Source organism: Bos grunniens, chromosome 1 (genome assembly GCF_055505025.1).
Source record: "Bos grunniens cultivar Pamir isolate PY7600 chromosome 1, Bosgru_T2T1.0, whole genome shotgun sequence".
Lineage (NCBI taxonomy): Eukaryota > Metazoa > Chordata > Mammalia > Artiodactyla > Bovidae > Bos > Bos grunniens.
In genome coordinates, this window is record NC_141165.1 from 61,860,133 (window position 1) to 61,880,455 (window position 20,323).

At 40.4% G+C, this 20,323-nt stretch overlaps 1 protein-coding gene across 2 annotated transcripts; it reads left to right on the forward strand.

The window, feature by feature from the left end:
* Positions 1-367: 367 nt before the first annotated feature.
* On the forward strand, positions 368-19,894 carry TMEM212 (transmembrane protein 212). Of its 2 annotated transcripts, none has more exons than XM_086394491.1 (4): positions 368-594; positions 9,640-9,699; positions 10,664-10,987; positions 19,609-19,764. In XM_086394491.1, the coding sequence occupies exons 1-4, from the start codon at positions 436-438 to the stop codon at positions 19,627-19,629; spliced, it is 564 nt and encodes a 187-aa protein (XP_086250617.1). In that variant the 5' UTR covers positions 368-435; the 3' UTR covers positions 19,630-19,764. The 2 variants fall into 2 exon arrangements, with proteins under 2 accessions (XP_086250617.1, XP_086250625.1); XM_086394499.1 differs by having other exon boundaries at positions 428-594; positions 10,845-10,987; positions 19,609-19,894.
* The last annotated feature ends 429 nt before the right edge of the window (positions 19,895-20,323 follow it).

A 20,323-nucleotide genomic window follows, 5' to 3' on the forward strand; every position in this document is an offset into this window, starting at 1 on the left:
GAAATTGTGCTGGGAAAGTGGATCTATTGTGCACAAAGGATGTTGGCTTTCTGCTGCAACCACCAGGCAGGTTGAGTTGAGAAACAATTAGCTCAGTCAGCAAGCCTTTGAATCTGATTAAGCCAGGAAGTGGTCACTCCCCACGACAGGGCAGAATGAAGGGAATGAAGGCGGTGGCCCAAAACAAGGAATGATCTCTCTGTCTCTGTCTGAAGTATTAGAATTTATTGTGCCAAATTTATGTCGAGGATTATTTCACTCCATTTTGTTATTATTTCACTAAAAACAAATATAATCTTGTTTCCAAGTGGATCAACAGTCCACATGTGTCATGGCTACTGTCTCTTAGAAACTTCTGTTTATCAAGGCCTGACATACTCTCATGTTTTGGTAACGGGACATCTTTGAGACCCAGGCCCCAGATCACAGAGGAAAATGCAGCATTTATACCAGTCTGCTGGCTGGGTTCTCATTACTCTGGGGGCTCTCAGTGCATTCTCTGGAGTTATTGCTTTCTTCCCAGTCTTTTCCTGCAAGTTTTGGTTCACGGGATGGAGTGTCTGGATTGCCTGTCCCATTTGGAATGGAGTTTTGGTAGGAAAATATTTTAATATTAATGTTTTTATTACATGTGTTGAGAGAATAAAGGAAAAAGGGAGGGGAAAGTGGGATGAGAATGATACATCTTTTAAAGTTTTTCAACAACATGAAGACATAAAAATTCTACAGAAAATCAGATTGTACCTTAGAACATTGATTTCTATTAGTTATCTTTTAAAATATAAGTATTTCTTAATGTCATTTAATCATGTATACAGTATATCAGGTGGCATTAGTGGCAAACCTGCCTGCCAATGCAGGAGACATAAGAGACATTGGTTCAATCTCTGGGTTGGGAAGATTCCCTGAAGGAGGGCATGGCAGCCCTCTCTGGTATTCTTGCCTGGAGAATCCCATGGACACAAGAGCCTGGTGGGCTTCAGTCTGTGCGGTTGCAAAGAGTCGGACATGGCTGAAGTGACTTAGCATGCACACACACACAATGTATCAGATATACTATAATGAAATGCTATTCTCTCAAAAGTTACTTTATTTTACTCTTATCACCTTGACATTCTGAGAAATTGGAATCTATCTTTCAAAATCTGAGTGTAGAAAAAAAATACAAACCATGAAAAATAATTTTTAAATGAAGAACAAAGTAAAATGATTTTCAGGCAAATACTTTTATTAGAAACACTAAGGTTGTGTTTATGTGACCAAAAAGTTTGCAAGCCCCAAACCTTAGTTCTCCCATCCTTTTCTTTGAACAAAACTGTTTGCACTGAAAGTAACTGAAGAAGTTGGGTGATGGGCTTCACTAGCTTCATGTGTTGCCAAACCTGCATGTGCCAAATACACGTGGATACCAAGTAACTGCTCAGTGTCTGCCTGTTAAATGGTCTCACAGATGAACCATCATACTGGTACCTCAGCTTCTGGGTCAAAGAAACAAACACACGTAGCCTTGGAGTAGGTGGTAGCATGATGGAAGAGGAGTTACAGAGGCCTGAACATTCAACAAATCCTTCTCTCATTGTTTTCCGGGATGCCTGATACTCATTATTGGAAACTAGATAATTCGATTTTGAAACTTGTTGATCTTATGGAGTTTTCTCTTACAATATAGCCACTGTTGAGAGGGGCAATATCTTGTCCTTTTTCTAAGATTTTTTTCATGTGGACCGTTTTAAAAGTCTTTATTGAATTCGTTACAATATTCCTTCTGTTTTATGTTTTTTTTTGTTTTTGTCTTTTTGGCTGTGGGGCATGTGGGATCTTAGTTTCCTGACCAGGAATTGAACCCTCACCCCTCTGCATTGGAAGGGGAAGCCTTCAGGGAATTCCCTTAAGTCTTTTTAAAAAAAATCAAACTTTAATGGAGACACCATTTAAAAGAAAATCCCTAGGAAATATCATTTTAATTTATTTATTAAATAAATATATATTGATAGCCTACTACAATCTTGAGTTACAATGGAAAGTAAAATAAAGTCTTGCTATTAAAGGCACACAGTCTAGGGGGCTTTAATGATGGTGTGCAGATGGAGGAACACTGGATGGGAGGAGCAAGGAACTGAACGTGGAAACCACTTGATGGCATTTTTCTTTTCTTTATTTAACACATTTTTTTTACAACCACCACCCAAGTGTTGAACTTTTCCTCTTTCCCCCAACCCCTACCACAAACCACACAGTCATTCAAGAAAATGTTTATTAAACATCTACTAGAATGCAGAGATGACAGTTACACTTATACAAAAGACTACCAACTTCTTTGTTGGTGATCCAGAGTAAGAAAAGTATTTTACATCAAGACGTGAAATGTACATAAATAAATCTTTCAAGGGAAAAAGATAGATATTGAAACATACATATAACTAGATTTATAGAACAAAAGATTCACACACAAAAAATACTTTAGTTTCTGTGTGAAGCAAATTCTCATATTTTCTATTCAATATTAAAAAGAAAATTCTGACTTTACAATTGACCCAGAGTTTAACAAAACCATGGTTTATAGTTCAACCCTGTGTCCCTTTCTTATACATCTTTGCTTATCCCTGCTGGGTCTATCATAACATAGTCAACAGATATTGGTGATTTGATTTAGTTCACAAATTATTGAATATAAGCTTTCTACACCAAACATCTGTTTCACTAATCATGCTTCATTTAGCTAATCAGGCCCAGAGAAATGATATGGTAGCACAGAACTAGTCAGTGGCTTTTTGATTTTAAGAGTGACAGCATAGGGAAGTAGAGTCAGAGAGTTAGGATTTGAGAAGGTGGGCGTTGTTCAAGGCCTGACTTTGACATTCTTGGTATGTAGTCAAGAGCAGGGCCCTCATTCAGCTGGTTCTTCATTGCCTTTACCTTTAGAACATGGACTTTCACAGGTAGAGCGCCCATGTGAAACTGTCTAACCTAAGAGGCTCAGAGAGAAGGAACACAATTTGAACAAAGACTTCATAATAAAGAGTTTTGCCAATTTTAAAGCCCTACAAATGCTAGTTAATACCATGCTTTTGATTTATGCCCCACTCTGTCCAAGCCCTTTGTTCCTAATCCCTTGCACCTGCCTCACTCTCCCATTCTGTTCCCTGATGACCTGCTGAGTTCCCTATCATGTTACCTCCTGGACCTCACCTCCTACCACTCTACTTTTAGCTCATTTCTTTCCCATCACATTCCAAGGTGTGTCTGCCTCAGGGCCTTTGCACTGCCAGTTCTCTGTCTGAAGCCTTTTCTCACACAGCTTATTCCCTAACTTCCTTCACTTCTTGGGTCAAATGTCACTTTCTCACAGATGCCCTCCCTCATTGCTGTATTTAAAATTATAAACCTCCCCCACGTTGGTATTCTCAGTCTCTCATACATTGTTCTATTTTTCACCCATGGCCCTTAATACCATCTAATATACCATGTAATTGACTTATTTATTGTCACACTTCCCCCCAAATGTGCATGGTACAAAGGCAGGATTTCTTTTTAATCTATTTTGTTCACTGCTATATGTCCAACACTTAAAACAGAGTGAGTAAATACCATGCTAGATATTCCGTAAATATTGCCTGATATTTGCCAGTGTTTGCCTGATATTTGCCTGATATTGCCAGTGTTAAATGAGTGGTGAATCACATGCTCTCCATTTTGATAGATCAAAACTCCTTATACAGTTGAACTCTGATTAGACTGCAAAGAATAAAGGTCCAGCTGATATTTATACTGAAGCAGGAAAAAAAACCCTCATGAGAAGGAAAGCAATAAGAAAGCTCACTCTTTCAATAATATCTAAATTTGGAACAGTCTGATTTTTTTTTTTTCCTAGTGAGTTTTCATAGTAAACCACAGCTCTGTCTGATCAGGGTCAATCTCAAAAGGTCTCTGACTCATCCTACAGCCATCTCTGCCAATCACTTCTCAACTTGTGTGTGGAATGTATCTTCCTTTGGTGGAAAGATGATTTTTACACTTCAATAATATTTTCTTTTGAAATTGACTCCATATCTCTTTTGAGATTAGAAGAGAGACATTTTTAGAAGTCGTCTATACTTTGTATTTGTTTGGTGACTTTCATTCAAGGCTTTCTAGTCTTCACAAATATTCATTTTCAGACTCTCACCTCAATTTGGACAGCAACGTGATAGGCAGTTTTCCTTGGATTTCTGATGTAGGTTATTTAAAGGTATCAGCTGCTAGAAAGTGCACAGCAAGGAGATCATAGTGCCTTAAGGACTGAGCTCCACTTTAATCCTGGAAAACCTGGCCTGTAGATCAAATTCTGATGAAGAGACTGAAGTGGAGTGAATTTAAAAACAAGACCTAAAGCCTGCAGGGTCCAGTGGCTTGGCCAGCAGTGAGCAGCGGTGCTGCACCCACAGTCCTGCTTGGAGATAGGAACTTTGGAGAAAAGCCGGCTAGACTCATTCATGCAATCTCCAGTTTCATCAACCATTAGAGAAGGGGCTTGATGGCACCAAATGCTTAAGACTCTTATAGCGTCAGCAGTCCTGTGATTTCCAACCAGCCAATGGTCTGTTTTCCACTTAGATAACCTAAGCTTTTTGAAGCTTAATTTGTCCAAAAATGTAATCATATTACCGCCAAAAGTACTTATTTCTTCTTCTGACTTGATAGTCTTTGAACTCAATTTCAAACTCTCAAGTGAATTTTGACTTAATCCTTTCCTCTAGCTTTCCTGGTGGCTCAGATGGTAAAGCATCTGCCTGCAATGTGGGAGACCTGAGTTCGATCCCTGGGTTGGGAAGATCTGGAGAAGGAAATGGCAACCCACTCCAGTATTCTTGCCTGGAGAATCCCATAGATGGAGGAGCCTGGTGTAGGTCTTTGCGACCATGGGGTCGCAAAGAGTTGGACACGACTGAGCGACTTCACTTTCATTTTCCTTCACTTTCCTCTAGTGTTTCGCAAACTGAAACGTGCATATGAACCAACTAGCACACTTGTGGCCAGTGTGCACATGCGTGCTCAGTTGGGTCCAACTCTCTACAACTTCATGGACAGAGCAATGCCAGGCTCCTGCATCCATGGGATTCTCAATGCAAGAATACTGGAATGGGTTGCCATTCGCTTCTCCAGGGGATCTTCCTGAGCCAGGGATTGAACTTGTGTCTCCTGTGTCTCCTGCATTGGTGGGCAATTTCTTTACCACTGAGCCACCTGGGAAGCCAAATCAACTAGAGATTTTTTTTTGTAATTTTCTTTCTTTTTAAAAAATTTATTTATTTTTTAATATAAATTCATTTATTTTAATTGGAGGTTAATTACTTTACAATATTGTATTGGTTTTGCCATACATCAACATGAATCTGCCACAGGTGTACACATGTTCCCCATCCTGAACCCTCCTTCCTCCTCCCTCCCCATACCATCATCCCTCTGGGTCATTTCAGTGCACCAGCCCCAAGCATCCAGTATCATGCATTGAACCTGGACTGGTGATTCATTTCATATATGATATTATACATGTTTCAATGCCATTCTCCCAAATCATCCCACCCTCTCCCTCTCCCACAGAGTCCAAAAGACTGCTCTATACATCTGTGTCTCTTTTGCTGTCTCGCATACAGGGTTATCATTACCATCTTTCTAAATTTCATATATATGTGTGGAGATTCCTTAAAAAACTGGAAATAGAACTGCCTTATGACCCAGCAATCCCGCTACTGGGCATATACACCAAGGAAACCAGAATTGAAAGAGACACGTGTACCCCAATGTTCATCACAGCACTGTTTATAATAGCCAGGACATGGAAGCAACCTAGATGCCCATTAGCAGATGAATGGATAAGAAAGCTGTGGTACATATACACAATGGAGTATATTACTCAGCCATTAATACATTTAATACATTTGAATCAGTTCTAATGAGGTGGATGAAACTGGAGCCTACTATACAGAGTGAAGTAAGCCAGAAAGAAAAACACCAATACAACTAAAGATTTTGTTAAAAATGTCAGCTCTGATTCTATGACTCTAAAGGGCAGTTGAGATTCTGCATGTCTGACAAGTTCCCAAGAGATGAGATACTACTGGTCCTTAAGACTGTACTTAGGGCAGCAACACACTAATCCAGCCCATTTCAGCCCCACTTCCACCCCACCACGTCCAATCCACTGCCAAGTAACTGGTATTTTTCCCACGAGGCAAAATCTCTGTGTTCTTTTCTTTTTTTGTTCTCACTGTGCACCCCCGCCAACCTCCTTACCACTTCCCACCCCACTCAGGTTTTACGCCTTGAAACTTTGATAGCTAAACTGTGAGAATCTGTGTGTTAGTGGATTATAAAATCAAGCTGTGGGGTAGTGAGTATTTAAACATATAGAATAGAATCAAACAGAAAAGAGTTATATCCATAATAAAGTTATGTGTTATCATGTAAAAATATTTATAACTTGGCCATGACGCAAAATATGTATCTTACTATGGGTAGAGGTTTAAAGAAAAAGCTTGAAGAGCAGGGTCTTACAGAGATCTCTAGGTCTTACTCCATACCTATCCAGCATGCAACAAATGGCTTATCTTTCTAAACCTCTGCTGTGTCCATCTAGTCCTGTCTTTGAAAATCTTCAGTGTCGCTTCATCATCCAAAGTTCAGGTTTGTTAGCCTGGATTTTGAGGCCCTCCTCCACTTGGCCTCTTGTGGCTTTCAAGCCTGGTTTCCTACTCCTCTCTGCCAGGGACCGACCCTCTGATGGTCCTGGCTCCTCTCACCTTTCATTCCCCAAGCACGCCTGCCATGTTCCCCCCTGTGTATATGAGGTCCCAGCTGCCTGCACTGCCCTTTCCTCTGTCTCTCCCACTGAAATCACAACCATCCTTCAAGCAATCGCCTCCATCAGCGATTGTCCCCCGGAAGTGGTATCTTGTCACCAACCTCTTCCCACACAGAAAGTACTCACTCTTCCTGCCTAATTTTGTGGACATTCTTATGTCCTTCCTTTCACATCTGGACTGTAAATTCCGTTTAGAGTTGGAGCCATGGTTTGTATAATTATTGCTTGGTGAGCTTGCTTTTCTTATTTAGCTTCTCTGTGCCTCAGTTAAAAACTAGAAAATGATTTCCTCCTAGGGTCATTCATTGTGAGGATTAAATGAATTAACACTCGTAAAGTGTTTGGTAGAGCGCCTGGTATCCAGTTAGTGCACAATAAACTCTCAATGTTATTATCGTTATTCCATTGGCATAGTGCCTATCATGAACCAGTACCCCCAAAATAGATGTCTGTAAGTGCGTAAATTAACCCATATTATTAGGATTCCTCTAAAAGTTTCTATTTCTGCTGTGAAGCTCTCTGCTTCCTTCAATTCATCTGCTTCTGGGAACTGCATCCTTACTGGGGCCATTTAAAGATTTAGTGGGAGGGTTCACAATTAGCATGCAGAATATGAGCAGCAACTTTTGCCAGACCCAAGTAATGTCCCTCAAGCTGCTCCCAGAGAACAGGTCCATAGCCAGACGAGAAGGCAGAGGCTGCAGGGCTGGGTCACCCTCTGCATTCACACCCTCCCCAACCACAGCCTCCCCTCCGCCTTTCCTCACAACCGGACCGCCCCTCTCTGCCCAACTCTTCACCTCTCAAAATGTCACCATTTCCTTTTCCCAATTGACTTCTCTTCCCTATTCTCAAATCTCTCTTTTTAAAATTCTTTTCCTTTTCCCTATCTAAAAATATATATTTTTTTGTAATGAAAGGAGGCAAGGGGAAAGCCCGTGACTCTTGGGGGAACACCCTCACTCCATGTCCCACCCACAGCCAGGCACCAAAAGAGATGGGTGTGCTTGGGTCCTGAGTCACCATCTTCAGGGTGGATTGAACAAGTTACTGAATGGCATTCATACACCAACCTCCCCCATGAAAGATCTTTTTCAAAGTTTTGTGTAAACAAAGCAAAATTCAAGCTGGCAGCTACAACAGAAATAACAGGCAGCTGCAATTCTGCAGGATTTTTCAACTTTTGAAAGGAAAGAAATGGTTTGTGCCAATGTAGTTAAGGCAATCCAGAATGTAAGCATCTGATAATGTCAGTTATCTACTTGGACTTCAATCAGGAGAGGTGTCTCCTTTGCTTTTTATTTCGTTTGCTTTAGAGTTTCTCATGCGTGGAGGAGTGACGTGTCAGTTGAGCGCTTTGCCTCTGAACGCAGAGATTGGCCCCAGGCTTAGCATCAGTGCTACAGTTGCTCTTAATAATTCTCTTGTTTTGTTGTACTATTTATGCTGGCTCAACCTCCATAGGGTCGCTTGGAAACTTTCCTCTTGCAGAATCAAGCCCAACCTCGTTTGACTACAGATGGTTCTGTTTTTATCCATGGGAGTTTAATGGGATGGTGATGCCAAATCTGGAATTTCAGGCTTAGCTGCATGAGAAGTGTTGTGTGAGTGTATGTGTGTGTGCTTTCCCCCCTCACTCTCAAATTCTCTAAATCCAATATTCAAAATAGAATATGCCAGGAAGATGAAAATCTGTTTCTCAAAACAATAAATATACTAGACCTGGAGCTACAAAAAGTAACATCCCACAAAACCATTTTGGTAAGAACTCTGATTTTTTTTCTCCTTAAATTTGTTGATACCATACAGTGAAGTTTATTTCTCTGTCTTAAACTGTAAAATTTTAAAATCCTAAATTATAACTATTTTTAGTCCTGTCCTCATTCTATATCTTATTTTAGGCACATCTCTTCCTGGTTTTCTCTCTCAACCTCAAAACATTCCTTGCACAGGGACAAATTATTTATGGGTTGGGAATAAGCAATTTCTGGATTCAGTGGCCACAAAGGTCTCCATCAGACCCAGTGCCAAATCGAAGATGAGTCCAGAATTTTTCCCCACTGTCTGTTACTCAATTCTGATGACACCATTCCCTCCTTTGTTGAACTATTTTCATTCTGCATTTGGGACCTTTTTCTTCAACGGAGACTGTTAAAAAAATCTCTTTTGGAAAGTTGGACACCACTGCCCCTAGAACCATAAATGCCCCGTCATGCATTTATTCTAATGATAATTTTTATTACTTGAAAAATAGAGATCATGGATTTGTATCCCACCAGCAGGGCAAGCCTGCAAAATCTCTGAAGAAAGCAAACAGTAGAAGATATGCTACTGGGAGGGTTTGTCAGGGGTCAAGGGGTGGGGTGGGGTGGGGTGGGGGTGGGGTGGGGAGGAAGTTTTGTGACACATTTCCATTCCAGTTCCTTCTGTTTGTAATTTTAGCAATTTGTGAGAAAAAAGAACAATAGACTATTAATCAAAATAAAACATATGGCAAGGGTTATAAAGCCAAGCTTTTATTGCAGTGACATCTTACAGTAGTAAAGGTTATAACTGTGATGGCAATGGCAAGATGGAAAATTTTAAAAATGAGCCTGTGTGAGTCGTGTCTTTGTGACACTGATGGCTTCTTTTCCTCATTGGCATCACTGATGAGGAGGTGATCAAAGCCATAAACCCACTTAGCTATCTGCAATTCCTTCCAGTTCATGATAAAGTTGTCAAACTGTGAAGCAGATTGAACTCTTTCCAGAGGCACCTTCTCTCATGGATGTTGTTTTACCATGTTCCTTTTACAGGCCGTCACAACTGGTATCCTCCTACTGTTGGCTCACAAAGAGTGGACACAGAGATACCTGGTAAATACATAGATGTCAAGTAAAGTGGTAGAGTAAGTTTGAAGGTCAAATCTCTACTAGTTCAGGATAGAACACAAAGAATGTGATTTCTGATTAAAACTGACTTTTGTCTAATTTATGCCTTATTATAATGCATTTCAATAAACCACTGTTTTAAATGACTAATTTTTATCTGATACCTGCTCTAAGCATTTTCTACAAGTTACTGATTATGGTATTTAAGTATTTGATTAATAGTTTGGGAAGAACAGAACCAGTGTTAGTCTTCCTGAATTACATTTTGCAAAAATGGATCTGTAGTCTTGTCTGTTTTAATGATTCATTTTCAAGTTCTCAATTCCTGTTTGGGATCTCTTTCCAATCTCTCTACTGCTTCTCCCATAAAAAGGATGAAAAGTCTGTGTCTTGCATTTCAACAGCATAGAGTCAAGTACAGAAAGACTTACCTTGAGCAGATTATAGCTCCTCTTCCCATGGCCACAGCAGAGCTTCTGAAACTTTATGTGTGAGTTACCTGCGGTTCTGGTTAAAATGCAGATTCTGACTCAGAAGATCTGCAAGAGACTGAGATTCTCCATTTCTAATAAGCTCCCAGAGGGTGTCAGTTCTCCTGGACCATGGACCACACCCTGAATAACCAAGTCCTAGAGTAAGGCAGGGATTCTGTTCACTCATTTCTGTTTTTCCCACCCTAGACTGGTTCTCAACATGGGATAGGAGATAAATAAATGTTTCTTGAATGGAGTTGATTTCATTTCTGCCCCAGTGGGTTGATATGTTATTCTCTCATATTGAAGGGTCAAGAGGAAAACAAAAGGACCTAAAGAGGTAGCTGTAAACCATTTCTTCTTCATTTCCCAGTAGGAAAGATTAATAGGCAGCCTCTCTTTTTCCCTCGTGTTGCTAAGAAGCTTCTAAAACATCGAGCTCCCAAAGTAATCATCTGTTTATGTTTTATTTTCAGTGGGAAGCTAGTTTCACCTTTGTGATTCTGAGCATGATGGGATGCCCACTTCATTTTACAGTAGCCTTGGTTTCTGCTCTCCTTGGCCCGTATTGCTTCTACTCACTCTCAGGGATTGCAGGGATCAATTACCTCGGTTATGCAGTTGCTTTTCCTTTTCCGTATGCAAAATTCCCATCAGTCTGTGTGGACCCACCGCACTATGAAGAGTACCACCTGACACTGCAAGCCTTCGACCTGTGCCTGAGCTCTGCCATGCTCTGTGTCTCCCTGACAGCGTTCATCACACTTTCTGCAAGACTTATCCAGAATGGACATGTCAATGTAAGTTTCCAGAACAGGGCAGACACTTCTTGTTCCATTTTAAATGCTAACATGGAAAGTTTGGTATATTAATACTTGATCTGTCTCTCTTATTTACCTGTGTATCTTGTATAACCAAAATTTTCCCCCTCTTTCTACTTCTACCCCAGCCAAGAGACTGATTTACATCAACATCAGATTCAGCTTTCTTTTTCCAAAAGGGCTGATAATATTAATGATATGATAATAGAAATATAAACTGAATATTTAGTATGTGTCCATTTCACAGATAGTAAACGGAGGCTAAAGAGTTCACATGACTTGCCCAGCTTATCACATAGCTTAGTGGATAGTAAGACCAGATTCAGACTTCGGAGCTATTTCTCTTCATTAGGCCAGATTTACCCTGGGCTCCCTCATCACCCGCCTTGCATCCTCTGCTCCTCTGCCAGACCATTAAGATGTAAGGCTTTGGCTTCCTTGAGGGTTAGAGTGGGTTTATTGGAAGAATAGCGTAAGTGACTTGTGGTTCAAAATTCCTATGGTTGATACTGGGTCCCTCTTTTGTGGGTTGAACAGCCTATCCCTAAAAAGAGATATTTCCCACTACAGACTCTTATACTGGCCTTATGATTCAAGTTAGGATTATATCAGGGTCAAGTAAATTTGGGTTATGTTAGCCAATTTTTTTCTAGTTTTATCCTATCAACACCGACCAGTAAAGCTGGAAGACAAGAATTTGGCACTCTCAATGCCTTTTGTGGTCAGTCTTGTCCTCTTCAATGTCTTCATAAATCTGCAAAGGAAATCCTGTACATTCTTAGGAACAGAGTTGATTTTACAAGCAACTCTCTGAGAAACAAGGCAAGCATACCAAAATCACCACCCCCACTGTACTGCCAGAGCAGTTTAGTATTTGAGATCCCTCCCTTGCGGCGAATGACCTAACTTTCTAGAGTCATTTGTTAAAAGGAACATATGCCTAGGAGAACCACCCATTAAAGAGTTGACAGTCATAACCCCTTCACATGGGTGGCTAATCAGACATCTGGCTATCATTTTAGGCAGAACCCCAACATTGAGGTTTAACCTCGGGTGGAGGATAGGGAAAAAAGAATGAAAAAAATATATGCAGAGCGTGGTAAGACAGCCCCATGGAAACCGAACAGTGAGACCACCTAAAGTGCCTGGAGAGAGAGAAAATTAATTGAAAGCAGAGAAAGATTCTGTGACTTCACAGATTTTTGCCTTTGTCCATCTTGCTCAGAACAGTTTCTAGGTGTATGGTTTCTGTGCTGAGTTCAGGACCCAGTAGAACTGCAACATGCTACTCAAAGGGGTTCAATGACATCAGAAACACCCAGTGTTCTTGTGAAACTAGGTTTCAGAATCCTTTCCAGGTTCTTTCACACTACATCAGAAATTCTGGGGTTGGAGGCAGGGAATGTGCATTTTTAACACACGTCCCAAGAGATTCTGATGAAAATTCTCTTCCTAGCACAAGCTTTACTTAATATCACTTCTGAACAGAATTTCAGTTATACAAATTACATAAATGGAGTACTAGTGTGGTTGAGGGTTCTAGATAAATTTAATAAGCATGTCTTTGATGAATGTTCTTAGATGACTTGATGCCATTTAATCTGTAGGGGTGGAAAATCACATTTCATTAGCAAGGATGAGTGGCTGACATAATGGGATATGATGTCCTATATTAATAAATAGACCACTGTTGCCCCGAGCCCAAAAGAAATATGTGTAGCCTGAACAAACCTTTGTTATCATGAAGAAATCTCAGCTACATTAGGTACAATTTTCAGCAGTAGAATAAATGGATCGTTTATCAAAACTCTAGAAAACAGACAACTTTTTTAGAAGGAAAGGTGGATCATTTGTTGGGATACAGAATTCTACATAGTGACTCTACTTTTAATGAATCTTCATGTAGTTGTGTTGTTAGATTCCCTACATGCTGAACTAGATAAGTAATATTTAAAAATTTTTATTTAAAACTAATAAACATTGCAAAATATGCTGCTGATTCACACTTTTTCATATAAACAAAACAGTGAAAATGCTTTTAAAAGCTTCACTTTCAAGTGTCTGCCTGAAAATTAAAATTCTCTTGTGTAAATATACTACATAGCAGGAAACTCTGGAGAAGGCAATGGCACCCCACTCCGGTACTCTTGCTTGGAAAGTCCCATAAACAGAGGAGCCTGGTGGGCTGCAGTCCATGGGGTCACTGAGGGTCGGACACGACTGAGCGACTTCACTTTCACTTTTCGCTTTCACGCACTGGAGAAGGAAATGGCAACCCACTCCAGTGTTCTTACCTGGAGAATCCCAGGGACGGAGAAGCCTGGTAGACTGCCGTCTATGGGGTCGCACAGAGTTGGACACGACTGAAGTGACTTAGCAGCAGTAGCAGCAGCAGCAGAAAACTCAAAAGCTATGAAAAATCATAAAAAATAAAAAGAAGAAAGTGGTGGTTTGAAGGAGGATTTGGGGGAAATTATGGTTGTACTGTAGAACAAAATCAATTTTTTTTCAGATCCATATGTAACAGTCAATATTATGTGGAAAAATATTCCCTCCTAAGGATTTGTTTCTGTAAGTTCAAAAACATGTTTTCAAAAATGAATCAAGTACCCCCTTAGGAATCACCACATTCTTTATTTCTTCCTTCCTGTGCCTTTTCAGTTCAGTAGAATTGAAGTCATTTCATGTCCCAGTCAGCTCAGCTGCTGTTAAAAAATGCCATAGACTGGGTGGCTTAACCAACACATATTTATTTCTCACAGTTCCAGAGACTGGAAGTCAAGATCAAAGTGCTAGCATGGTTGGTTTTGGTGAGGCCTTCTTCCTGGGTGTGGATGACTGCCTTCTCACTGAGTGAGCACATAGCCTTTCCAGGGCCCAGTTGTAGAGAAGAGCAATCTTATTGTCTCCTATTTCTTACAGACATTAATCTCACAGGAGCTCCACACTCATGACCTCATGTAAACTTCTCCCAAATCACTTACTGCAAAATAGCATCACAGTGTGGGGATTAGGGTTTCAACATATGGATTGGGGAGGGGAGAGACAAATAGTTGATAACATCTTACTGAAGGTCACACAGCGCTGGTGTATGAGCATGCAGTCAATTGGTACCCAACTAAAATCGGAAGAAGTGTTTGAAAGAGGTGTGAAGGGTGTGATGATTTTGACAAACACGAAAGCATGGTGTGAGTGCTACAGACTAAATATTCGTGCATGTGCATGCATGCTAAGTTGCTCCAGTCATGTCTGACTCTTTGTGACTGTGACTGTAGCCTGCCAAGCTCCTCTGTCCAAGGACTTCTCCAGGCAAGAATACTGGAGTAGGCTGCCATTTCCTTCTCCAATGTTATCACCCCCCAAATTCTAAGCCCTAACCCCTACTGTGATGGTATTAAGAGATGTGGGTCTTTGGGCAGTAATTAGATTTGGATGAGGTCATGACAGTCATCAGAAACTCTGTGATGGGGTTCAGTTCAGTTCAGTTCAGTCGCTCAGTTGTGTCCGACTCTTTGCGACCCCATGAACCGCAGCACGCCAGGCTTCCCTGTCCATCACCAACTCCCGGAGTTCACTCAGACTCAGGTCCATCGAGTCAGTGATGCCATCCAGCCATCTCATCCTCTGTCGTCCCCTTCTCCTCCTGCCCCTAGTCACTCCCAGCATCAGAGTCTTTTCCAATGAGTCAACTCTTCGCATGAGGTGGCCAAAGTACTGGAGTTTCAGCTTTAGCATCATTCCTACCAAAGAAATCCCAGGACTGATCTCCTTTAGGATGGACTGGTTGGATCTCCTTGCAGTCCAAGGGACTCTCAAGAGTCTTCTCCAACACCACAGGTCAAAAGCATCAATTCTTCGATGCTCAGCTTTCTTCACAGTCCAACTCTCACATCCATACATGACCACTGGAAAAACCATAGCCTTGACTAGACACACCTTTGTTGGCAAAGTAATGTCTCTGCTTTTGAATATGCTATCTAGGTTGGTCATAACTTTTCTTCCAAGGAGTAAGCGTCTTTTAATTTCATGGCTGCAGTCACCATCTGCGGTGATTTTGGAGCCCAGAAAAATAAAGTCTGACACTGTTTCCACTGTTTCCCCATCTATTTCCCATGAAGTGATGGGACCAGAGATGGGGTTAGTGCCCTTGTAAGAAAATGAAAAGACCAGTGCTTTTTCTCTCTTCCCCAAAACAGTATACAGCAAGAAGGGGACCATCTACAAACTAGGAAGTGGGCTCCTACCAGACACTGAATCTGTTGACACCTTGATCTTGGAAGTCCAGCCTCCGGAACTCTAACAAATATCTGAGGCTTAAGCCATCCATTCCCTGGTTGTATGTTATAGCAGTCCAGGCTGACCAAGACAGTGAGTCCTTCCAAATTTGTAGGGCCTCATGGGAAGGGGTGGAGCTGGGAAAGGACTGAGAGTCCCCTGCTTGTGTGGCTCCATACAACAACACACTGAAGTGATCCTGTGGGCTTAGCACTCAGTGCATGGGGCAAATGAGCACCACATAAAATTTAAGTTGAAAAATTAAAATGCAAAACAACCATAGCTGAAATTGTCTACATTCTTGGTTCGGTAAGTAATAAAGTGATGAGAAAGGAAAGAATTGGGATGCCAGAAAGACTGCAGCTGTCCCCTGCAGCTACTCTGCCCCTCCTCCATGGAATGGAATGGCTTCATTTGTTTTCCTTTCATTATTCATTGTTATGTTTGGGGTTTTGTTTTTTTTTTTTTAATGAAAGGGGGAAAGAAAATATTTTCCCCTTATCATGTGATATGATGGTTTTATTTTTTTTTAAATGAATTGAGAAATATTTGCCATAAAAGGTGTAGGTAAACCCTTTAAACGCAATTTAAAACATGGGGACATGTTTTAATGTGGATGGCTTCCGTTTCTTCAAACTAAAGGCAGATTAGCAGCAATATACTGGTTCCTAATCTTCCAGAAAACCTACTCTGCATCATTAGCAATAGAAAAGTGTTTTGAAACAAGTTCATCTATAACTCTTCTTCTAAAGGTCTGAGGTTCCATGTGGGCTATATAGCAAGGTCTTTCTGGTGCCTCTGGGAACTAATCCCTTTGGGTAGATCCAGTAAAACTCAAGCAGGATCATGCAACTGTAAGAATGCACTGTATTTCTTCCTCATAAATTCTATAGTGTGGTCTTCTCAAATTGGTCAGTAGAAAAATCAGAATCTAGGAAAAGAATCACAATGCGGGGTATCACTATTCCGTTTACCTCATAAGTTTGTTTGGAATAATAATAGTAGTTACATAAAACTGGGGAATAGAAGAATAACTATGGGTGCTATTTATTGGGCAGTTGCTGTTCATCAGATGCTTTGCTCACTGTATTCCTCACAACACTCCAAAGCTCATTGAACTCATTTCACAGACCAGGAGGTCGAGGTATTCTTGTCAGATCAGGGTTCTCTCCCAGGGCTTGCAGGCCTGGAGGCCAGGTTCCTTGTTACTGGATCACACCTCTTAGGTGGTGTATCTCCAGTTTTACGTACTCCAAGTGACTTGGCATAATCATGCTTTTAATGGACAATTTTTCTTATGTTACTCACAGACCAAAATTAACTCATATTTTAGAAATGGAAGTATTTTCCCCAGGATATTTTCTTTCTATTTAATCAGTGGGACCATGCCAAGGGTGATAGCAACTTACTAAGAGAGGAAATGAACTAAAGTGTCCATTGTAATGTATTAAAATAAGCTTGATATTTTGTCAAAGAGGGAGCAATAGGTGGGGAGGGGTTAGCAACCAGAGAACTGCTTTCTGTTGAATTTTACTTTATATATTGTTTTGAGTTCAACATATTTTCCTTTTAACATGCAGTCAATTGAAACATTTAATAGAAAATATCCTAATAGGCTTTCCCCCTTGTTCCTCACTTTCAATGTAAAATATTATTGTGAATATATTTTTAACAAATTTTAAATGTCATAGTTTTAAAAATTAGAAATAGATTTAAAAGAAAGAAGAAATTTTTATTTCATAACAGAGCAGAAACTTAAGTAGAAATCAGAAGCCTCCATTCCCTATAATCATGTAAATTCAGTTTTCAACAAAGAAAACTCAATTTCTGCTAGTGAATATTTCAAAATGACTGTAATGGTGCTAATCTATGAATACAAAGCCATTCAAGATTGCAACATTGTTGGCTGGACACTTTAAATTTTATTAATTGAAGGGAATACTTGACAGCTATTATTGGATGCCTGAGACCCCTCTTCAAATGAAAGAAGGGAGAGAAAGAGAGGAAGTAATGAGAGTGAAACATAATGGAGGCTTTGGGAGGTGAGGAACCAGTCCAGACATTATGACACTTCCTCTCCTGACAACTGTACCATACCTCTCAAGTGTTTCTCTACTCTGTCCTCTTTTCTCTATACCAACCGTGGGGACCCTGGTTGGGCTCCCATATTCTCTCACTCAGACTTCTTCACTTACAATCTCTTTCTTAAAAAGTATCCTCCACACAGGCACTAGAATGAACTCTCAAGTTCAGATCTGTTTGTATCATTCCCCTGCTTTCCCCTTCACACTCCTTCACATGACATCATGTGTACTCAAGCTCCTCTCTGAGCACGTGAGTTCCTCAAGTTCAGGGACTACGGTGAGCAAGAAAGGTGAGACTGGGAGTGTGAGAATCAAAAGAGGAAGAGAGAAGCAGGTTGCAATACTAAATGTCATTTTTATATCCTCTCAGTTCAGTTTAGTTCAATTGCTCAGTTGTGTCCGACTCTCTGCGACCCCATGAATCGCAGCATTCCAGGCCTCCCTGTCCATCACCAACTCCCAGAGTTTACCCAGACTCATGTTCGTTGAGTCGGTGATGCCATCCAGCCATCTAATCCTGTTGTCCCCTTCTCCTCCTGCCCCCAATCTCTCCCAGCATCAGAGTCTTTTCCAATAAGGCAACTTTTCACATGAGGCCAATGTATTGGAGTTTCAGCCTCAGCATCAGTCCTTCCAATGAACACCCAGGACTGATCTCCTTTAGGATGGACTGGTTGGATCTCCTTGCAGTCCAAGGGACTCTCAAGAGTCTTCTCCAAAACCACAGTTCAAAAGCATCAATTCTTCGGCACTCGGCTTTCTTCACAGTCCAACTCTCACATCCATACATGACCACTGGAAAAACCATAGCCTTGACTAGACAGACCTTTGTTGGCAAAGTAATGTCTCTGCTTTTCAATATGCTATCTAGGTTGGTCATAACTTTTCTTCCAAGGAGTAAGCGTCTTTTAATTTCATGGCTGCAGTCACCATCTGCAGTGATTTTGGAGCCCCCAAAAATAAAGTCTGACACTGTTTCCACTGTTTCCCCATCTATTTCCCATGAAGTGATGGAACTGGATGCCATGATCTTAGTTTTCTGAATGTTGAGGTTTAAGCCAACTTTTTCACTCTCCTCTTTCACTTTCATCAAGAGGCTTTTTAGTTCCTCTTCACTTTCTGCCCTAAGGGTGGTGTCATCTGCATATCTGAAGTTATTGATATTTCTCCTGGCAATCTTGATTCCAGCTTGTGCTTCTTCCAGCCCAGCGTTTCTCATGGTGTACTCTGCATATGAGTTAAATAAGCAGAGTGACAATATATAGCCTTGACGTACTCCTTTTCCTCTAGCCATAACTAAAATCTTACTTAAACCTACAGCAGGAGAATTTTAAATGTAAAGACAATTTACATGTCATGGGGAAATTTACTATGGTCATGGAATCCAAGTAGAATCTCCAGAAATGAATACATAGAAAAGTAGATTTGGATTCTCTGCTGCACTCCATAGGGTCACAGAGAGTCGGACATGACTGAGCCACTGAAAAACAATAACAACCAGGGAGTGGTGGTTTACTGAAGAGTTGCTTTCAGTAGTAGGCTACACGCAGAACCTGATATATACTGTTTAAGTCAAACAGCTTGAAGGGTGATGGCTTCTTCTATCATCCACTATTTGAGTAGCCTTGAACAAATCAATATTGAAACCTCTTTGAGCCTAAGTTTCCCTGTTGGTAAAATGGAGACAACACCTACCTCACATGTTGAAAAATGAAATGATATAATTACTATTAAGAGCCTCACACTGAGCATAGTATTTGACAAGTCCTCACGCGTTTGCTTTCTTCCCCTCGATTCTAATCAAATTTAAATTCTTGGCTCAGTCAAGATTTCAGAACGTGCCCTTTAGCCTTCTGTAATTATCAAAAAACCCCAAAGCAGACAAAATAAACAACAAATGACCAAAAGAGACAATGAACAGAGAGAGTCCCCACTCCATAGACAACCCTGCCCACAAAAGTAGTGGTTCTTCCAGACCGTTTCATGCGTATGCCAGATATTTTATGACACACGTAGTTCTTTTTTTATATTTCTCTGCCATGCCCCTCCACCAGTATCACCAATTTTGTTCTCTCTAGTGATTCCTTTTAAATCCTTAAGCGGTACCATGATGCTGTTACTTGAGTCATTCTTCACTGGGTTCCTGTGACATAAAAAAGGCTAAATTAAATGTCAGAAATGACACTCTATTTTCTTTGATAAATTGTAGAAATAAACAGTATTGTATTTTTTTCTTCCTAGGGTCAAAAGAATGGACAATAAATTTGAAGCAATGTTCCTCTTAAATTTGTCATATTTGTGACCATTATTTTGAGATATTTCTAAAATTATTTTGATCTTTAAACTTTTTTCCTCTATGTTCTTATAAAGTAAAAATTGAAATAACTGTACACTTTAGCCCTTTGATGCTTAACCTTTTTCTGATTTATATGCTATGATACAAAAAGTGAAATTATGTCATTGTTGTCATAGAATTTTAAAATTTGAAATAGAAATAGAAGTGAATAAATGTTTTAAGTTCCTCTTGTTCTTTGTGTGATGTTCCGTTAAACTGTAATTTCATATTATCCAAATTAAGGAAATGCTTTTCAGCCTTTCTTCATTGCCATTATGGAAGTGATTCTAAATCTTCAAAGCACAATTGAATTGTGGGCATAATGAGAAAGGTCTCCTGCAGGAGGCCTATGGCCCTCCCTCCTGACCTCTCTATAGCTGGTCTTTGGCACTTAGGACAAACAGTTTAATTAATTAGAAAGGACTTTAGTTGGGCTTCCCTGGTGGCTCAGACAGTAAAGAATCTGCCTGTAATATGGGAGACCAGGGTTTGATCCCTGGGTCAGGAAGATTCCTTGGAGAAGGGAATGACTACCCACTCCACTATTCTTGGCTGGAGAATTCTATGGACAGAAGAGCCTGATGGGCTACAGTCTGCTGCTGCTGCTGCTAAGTCACGGCA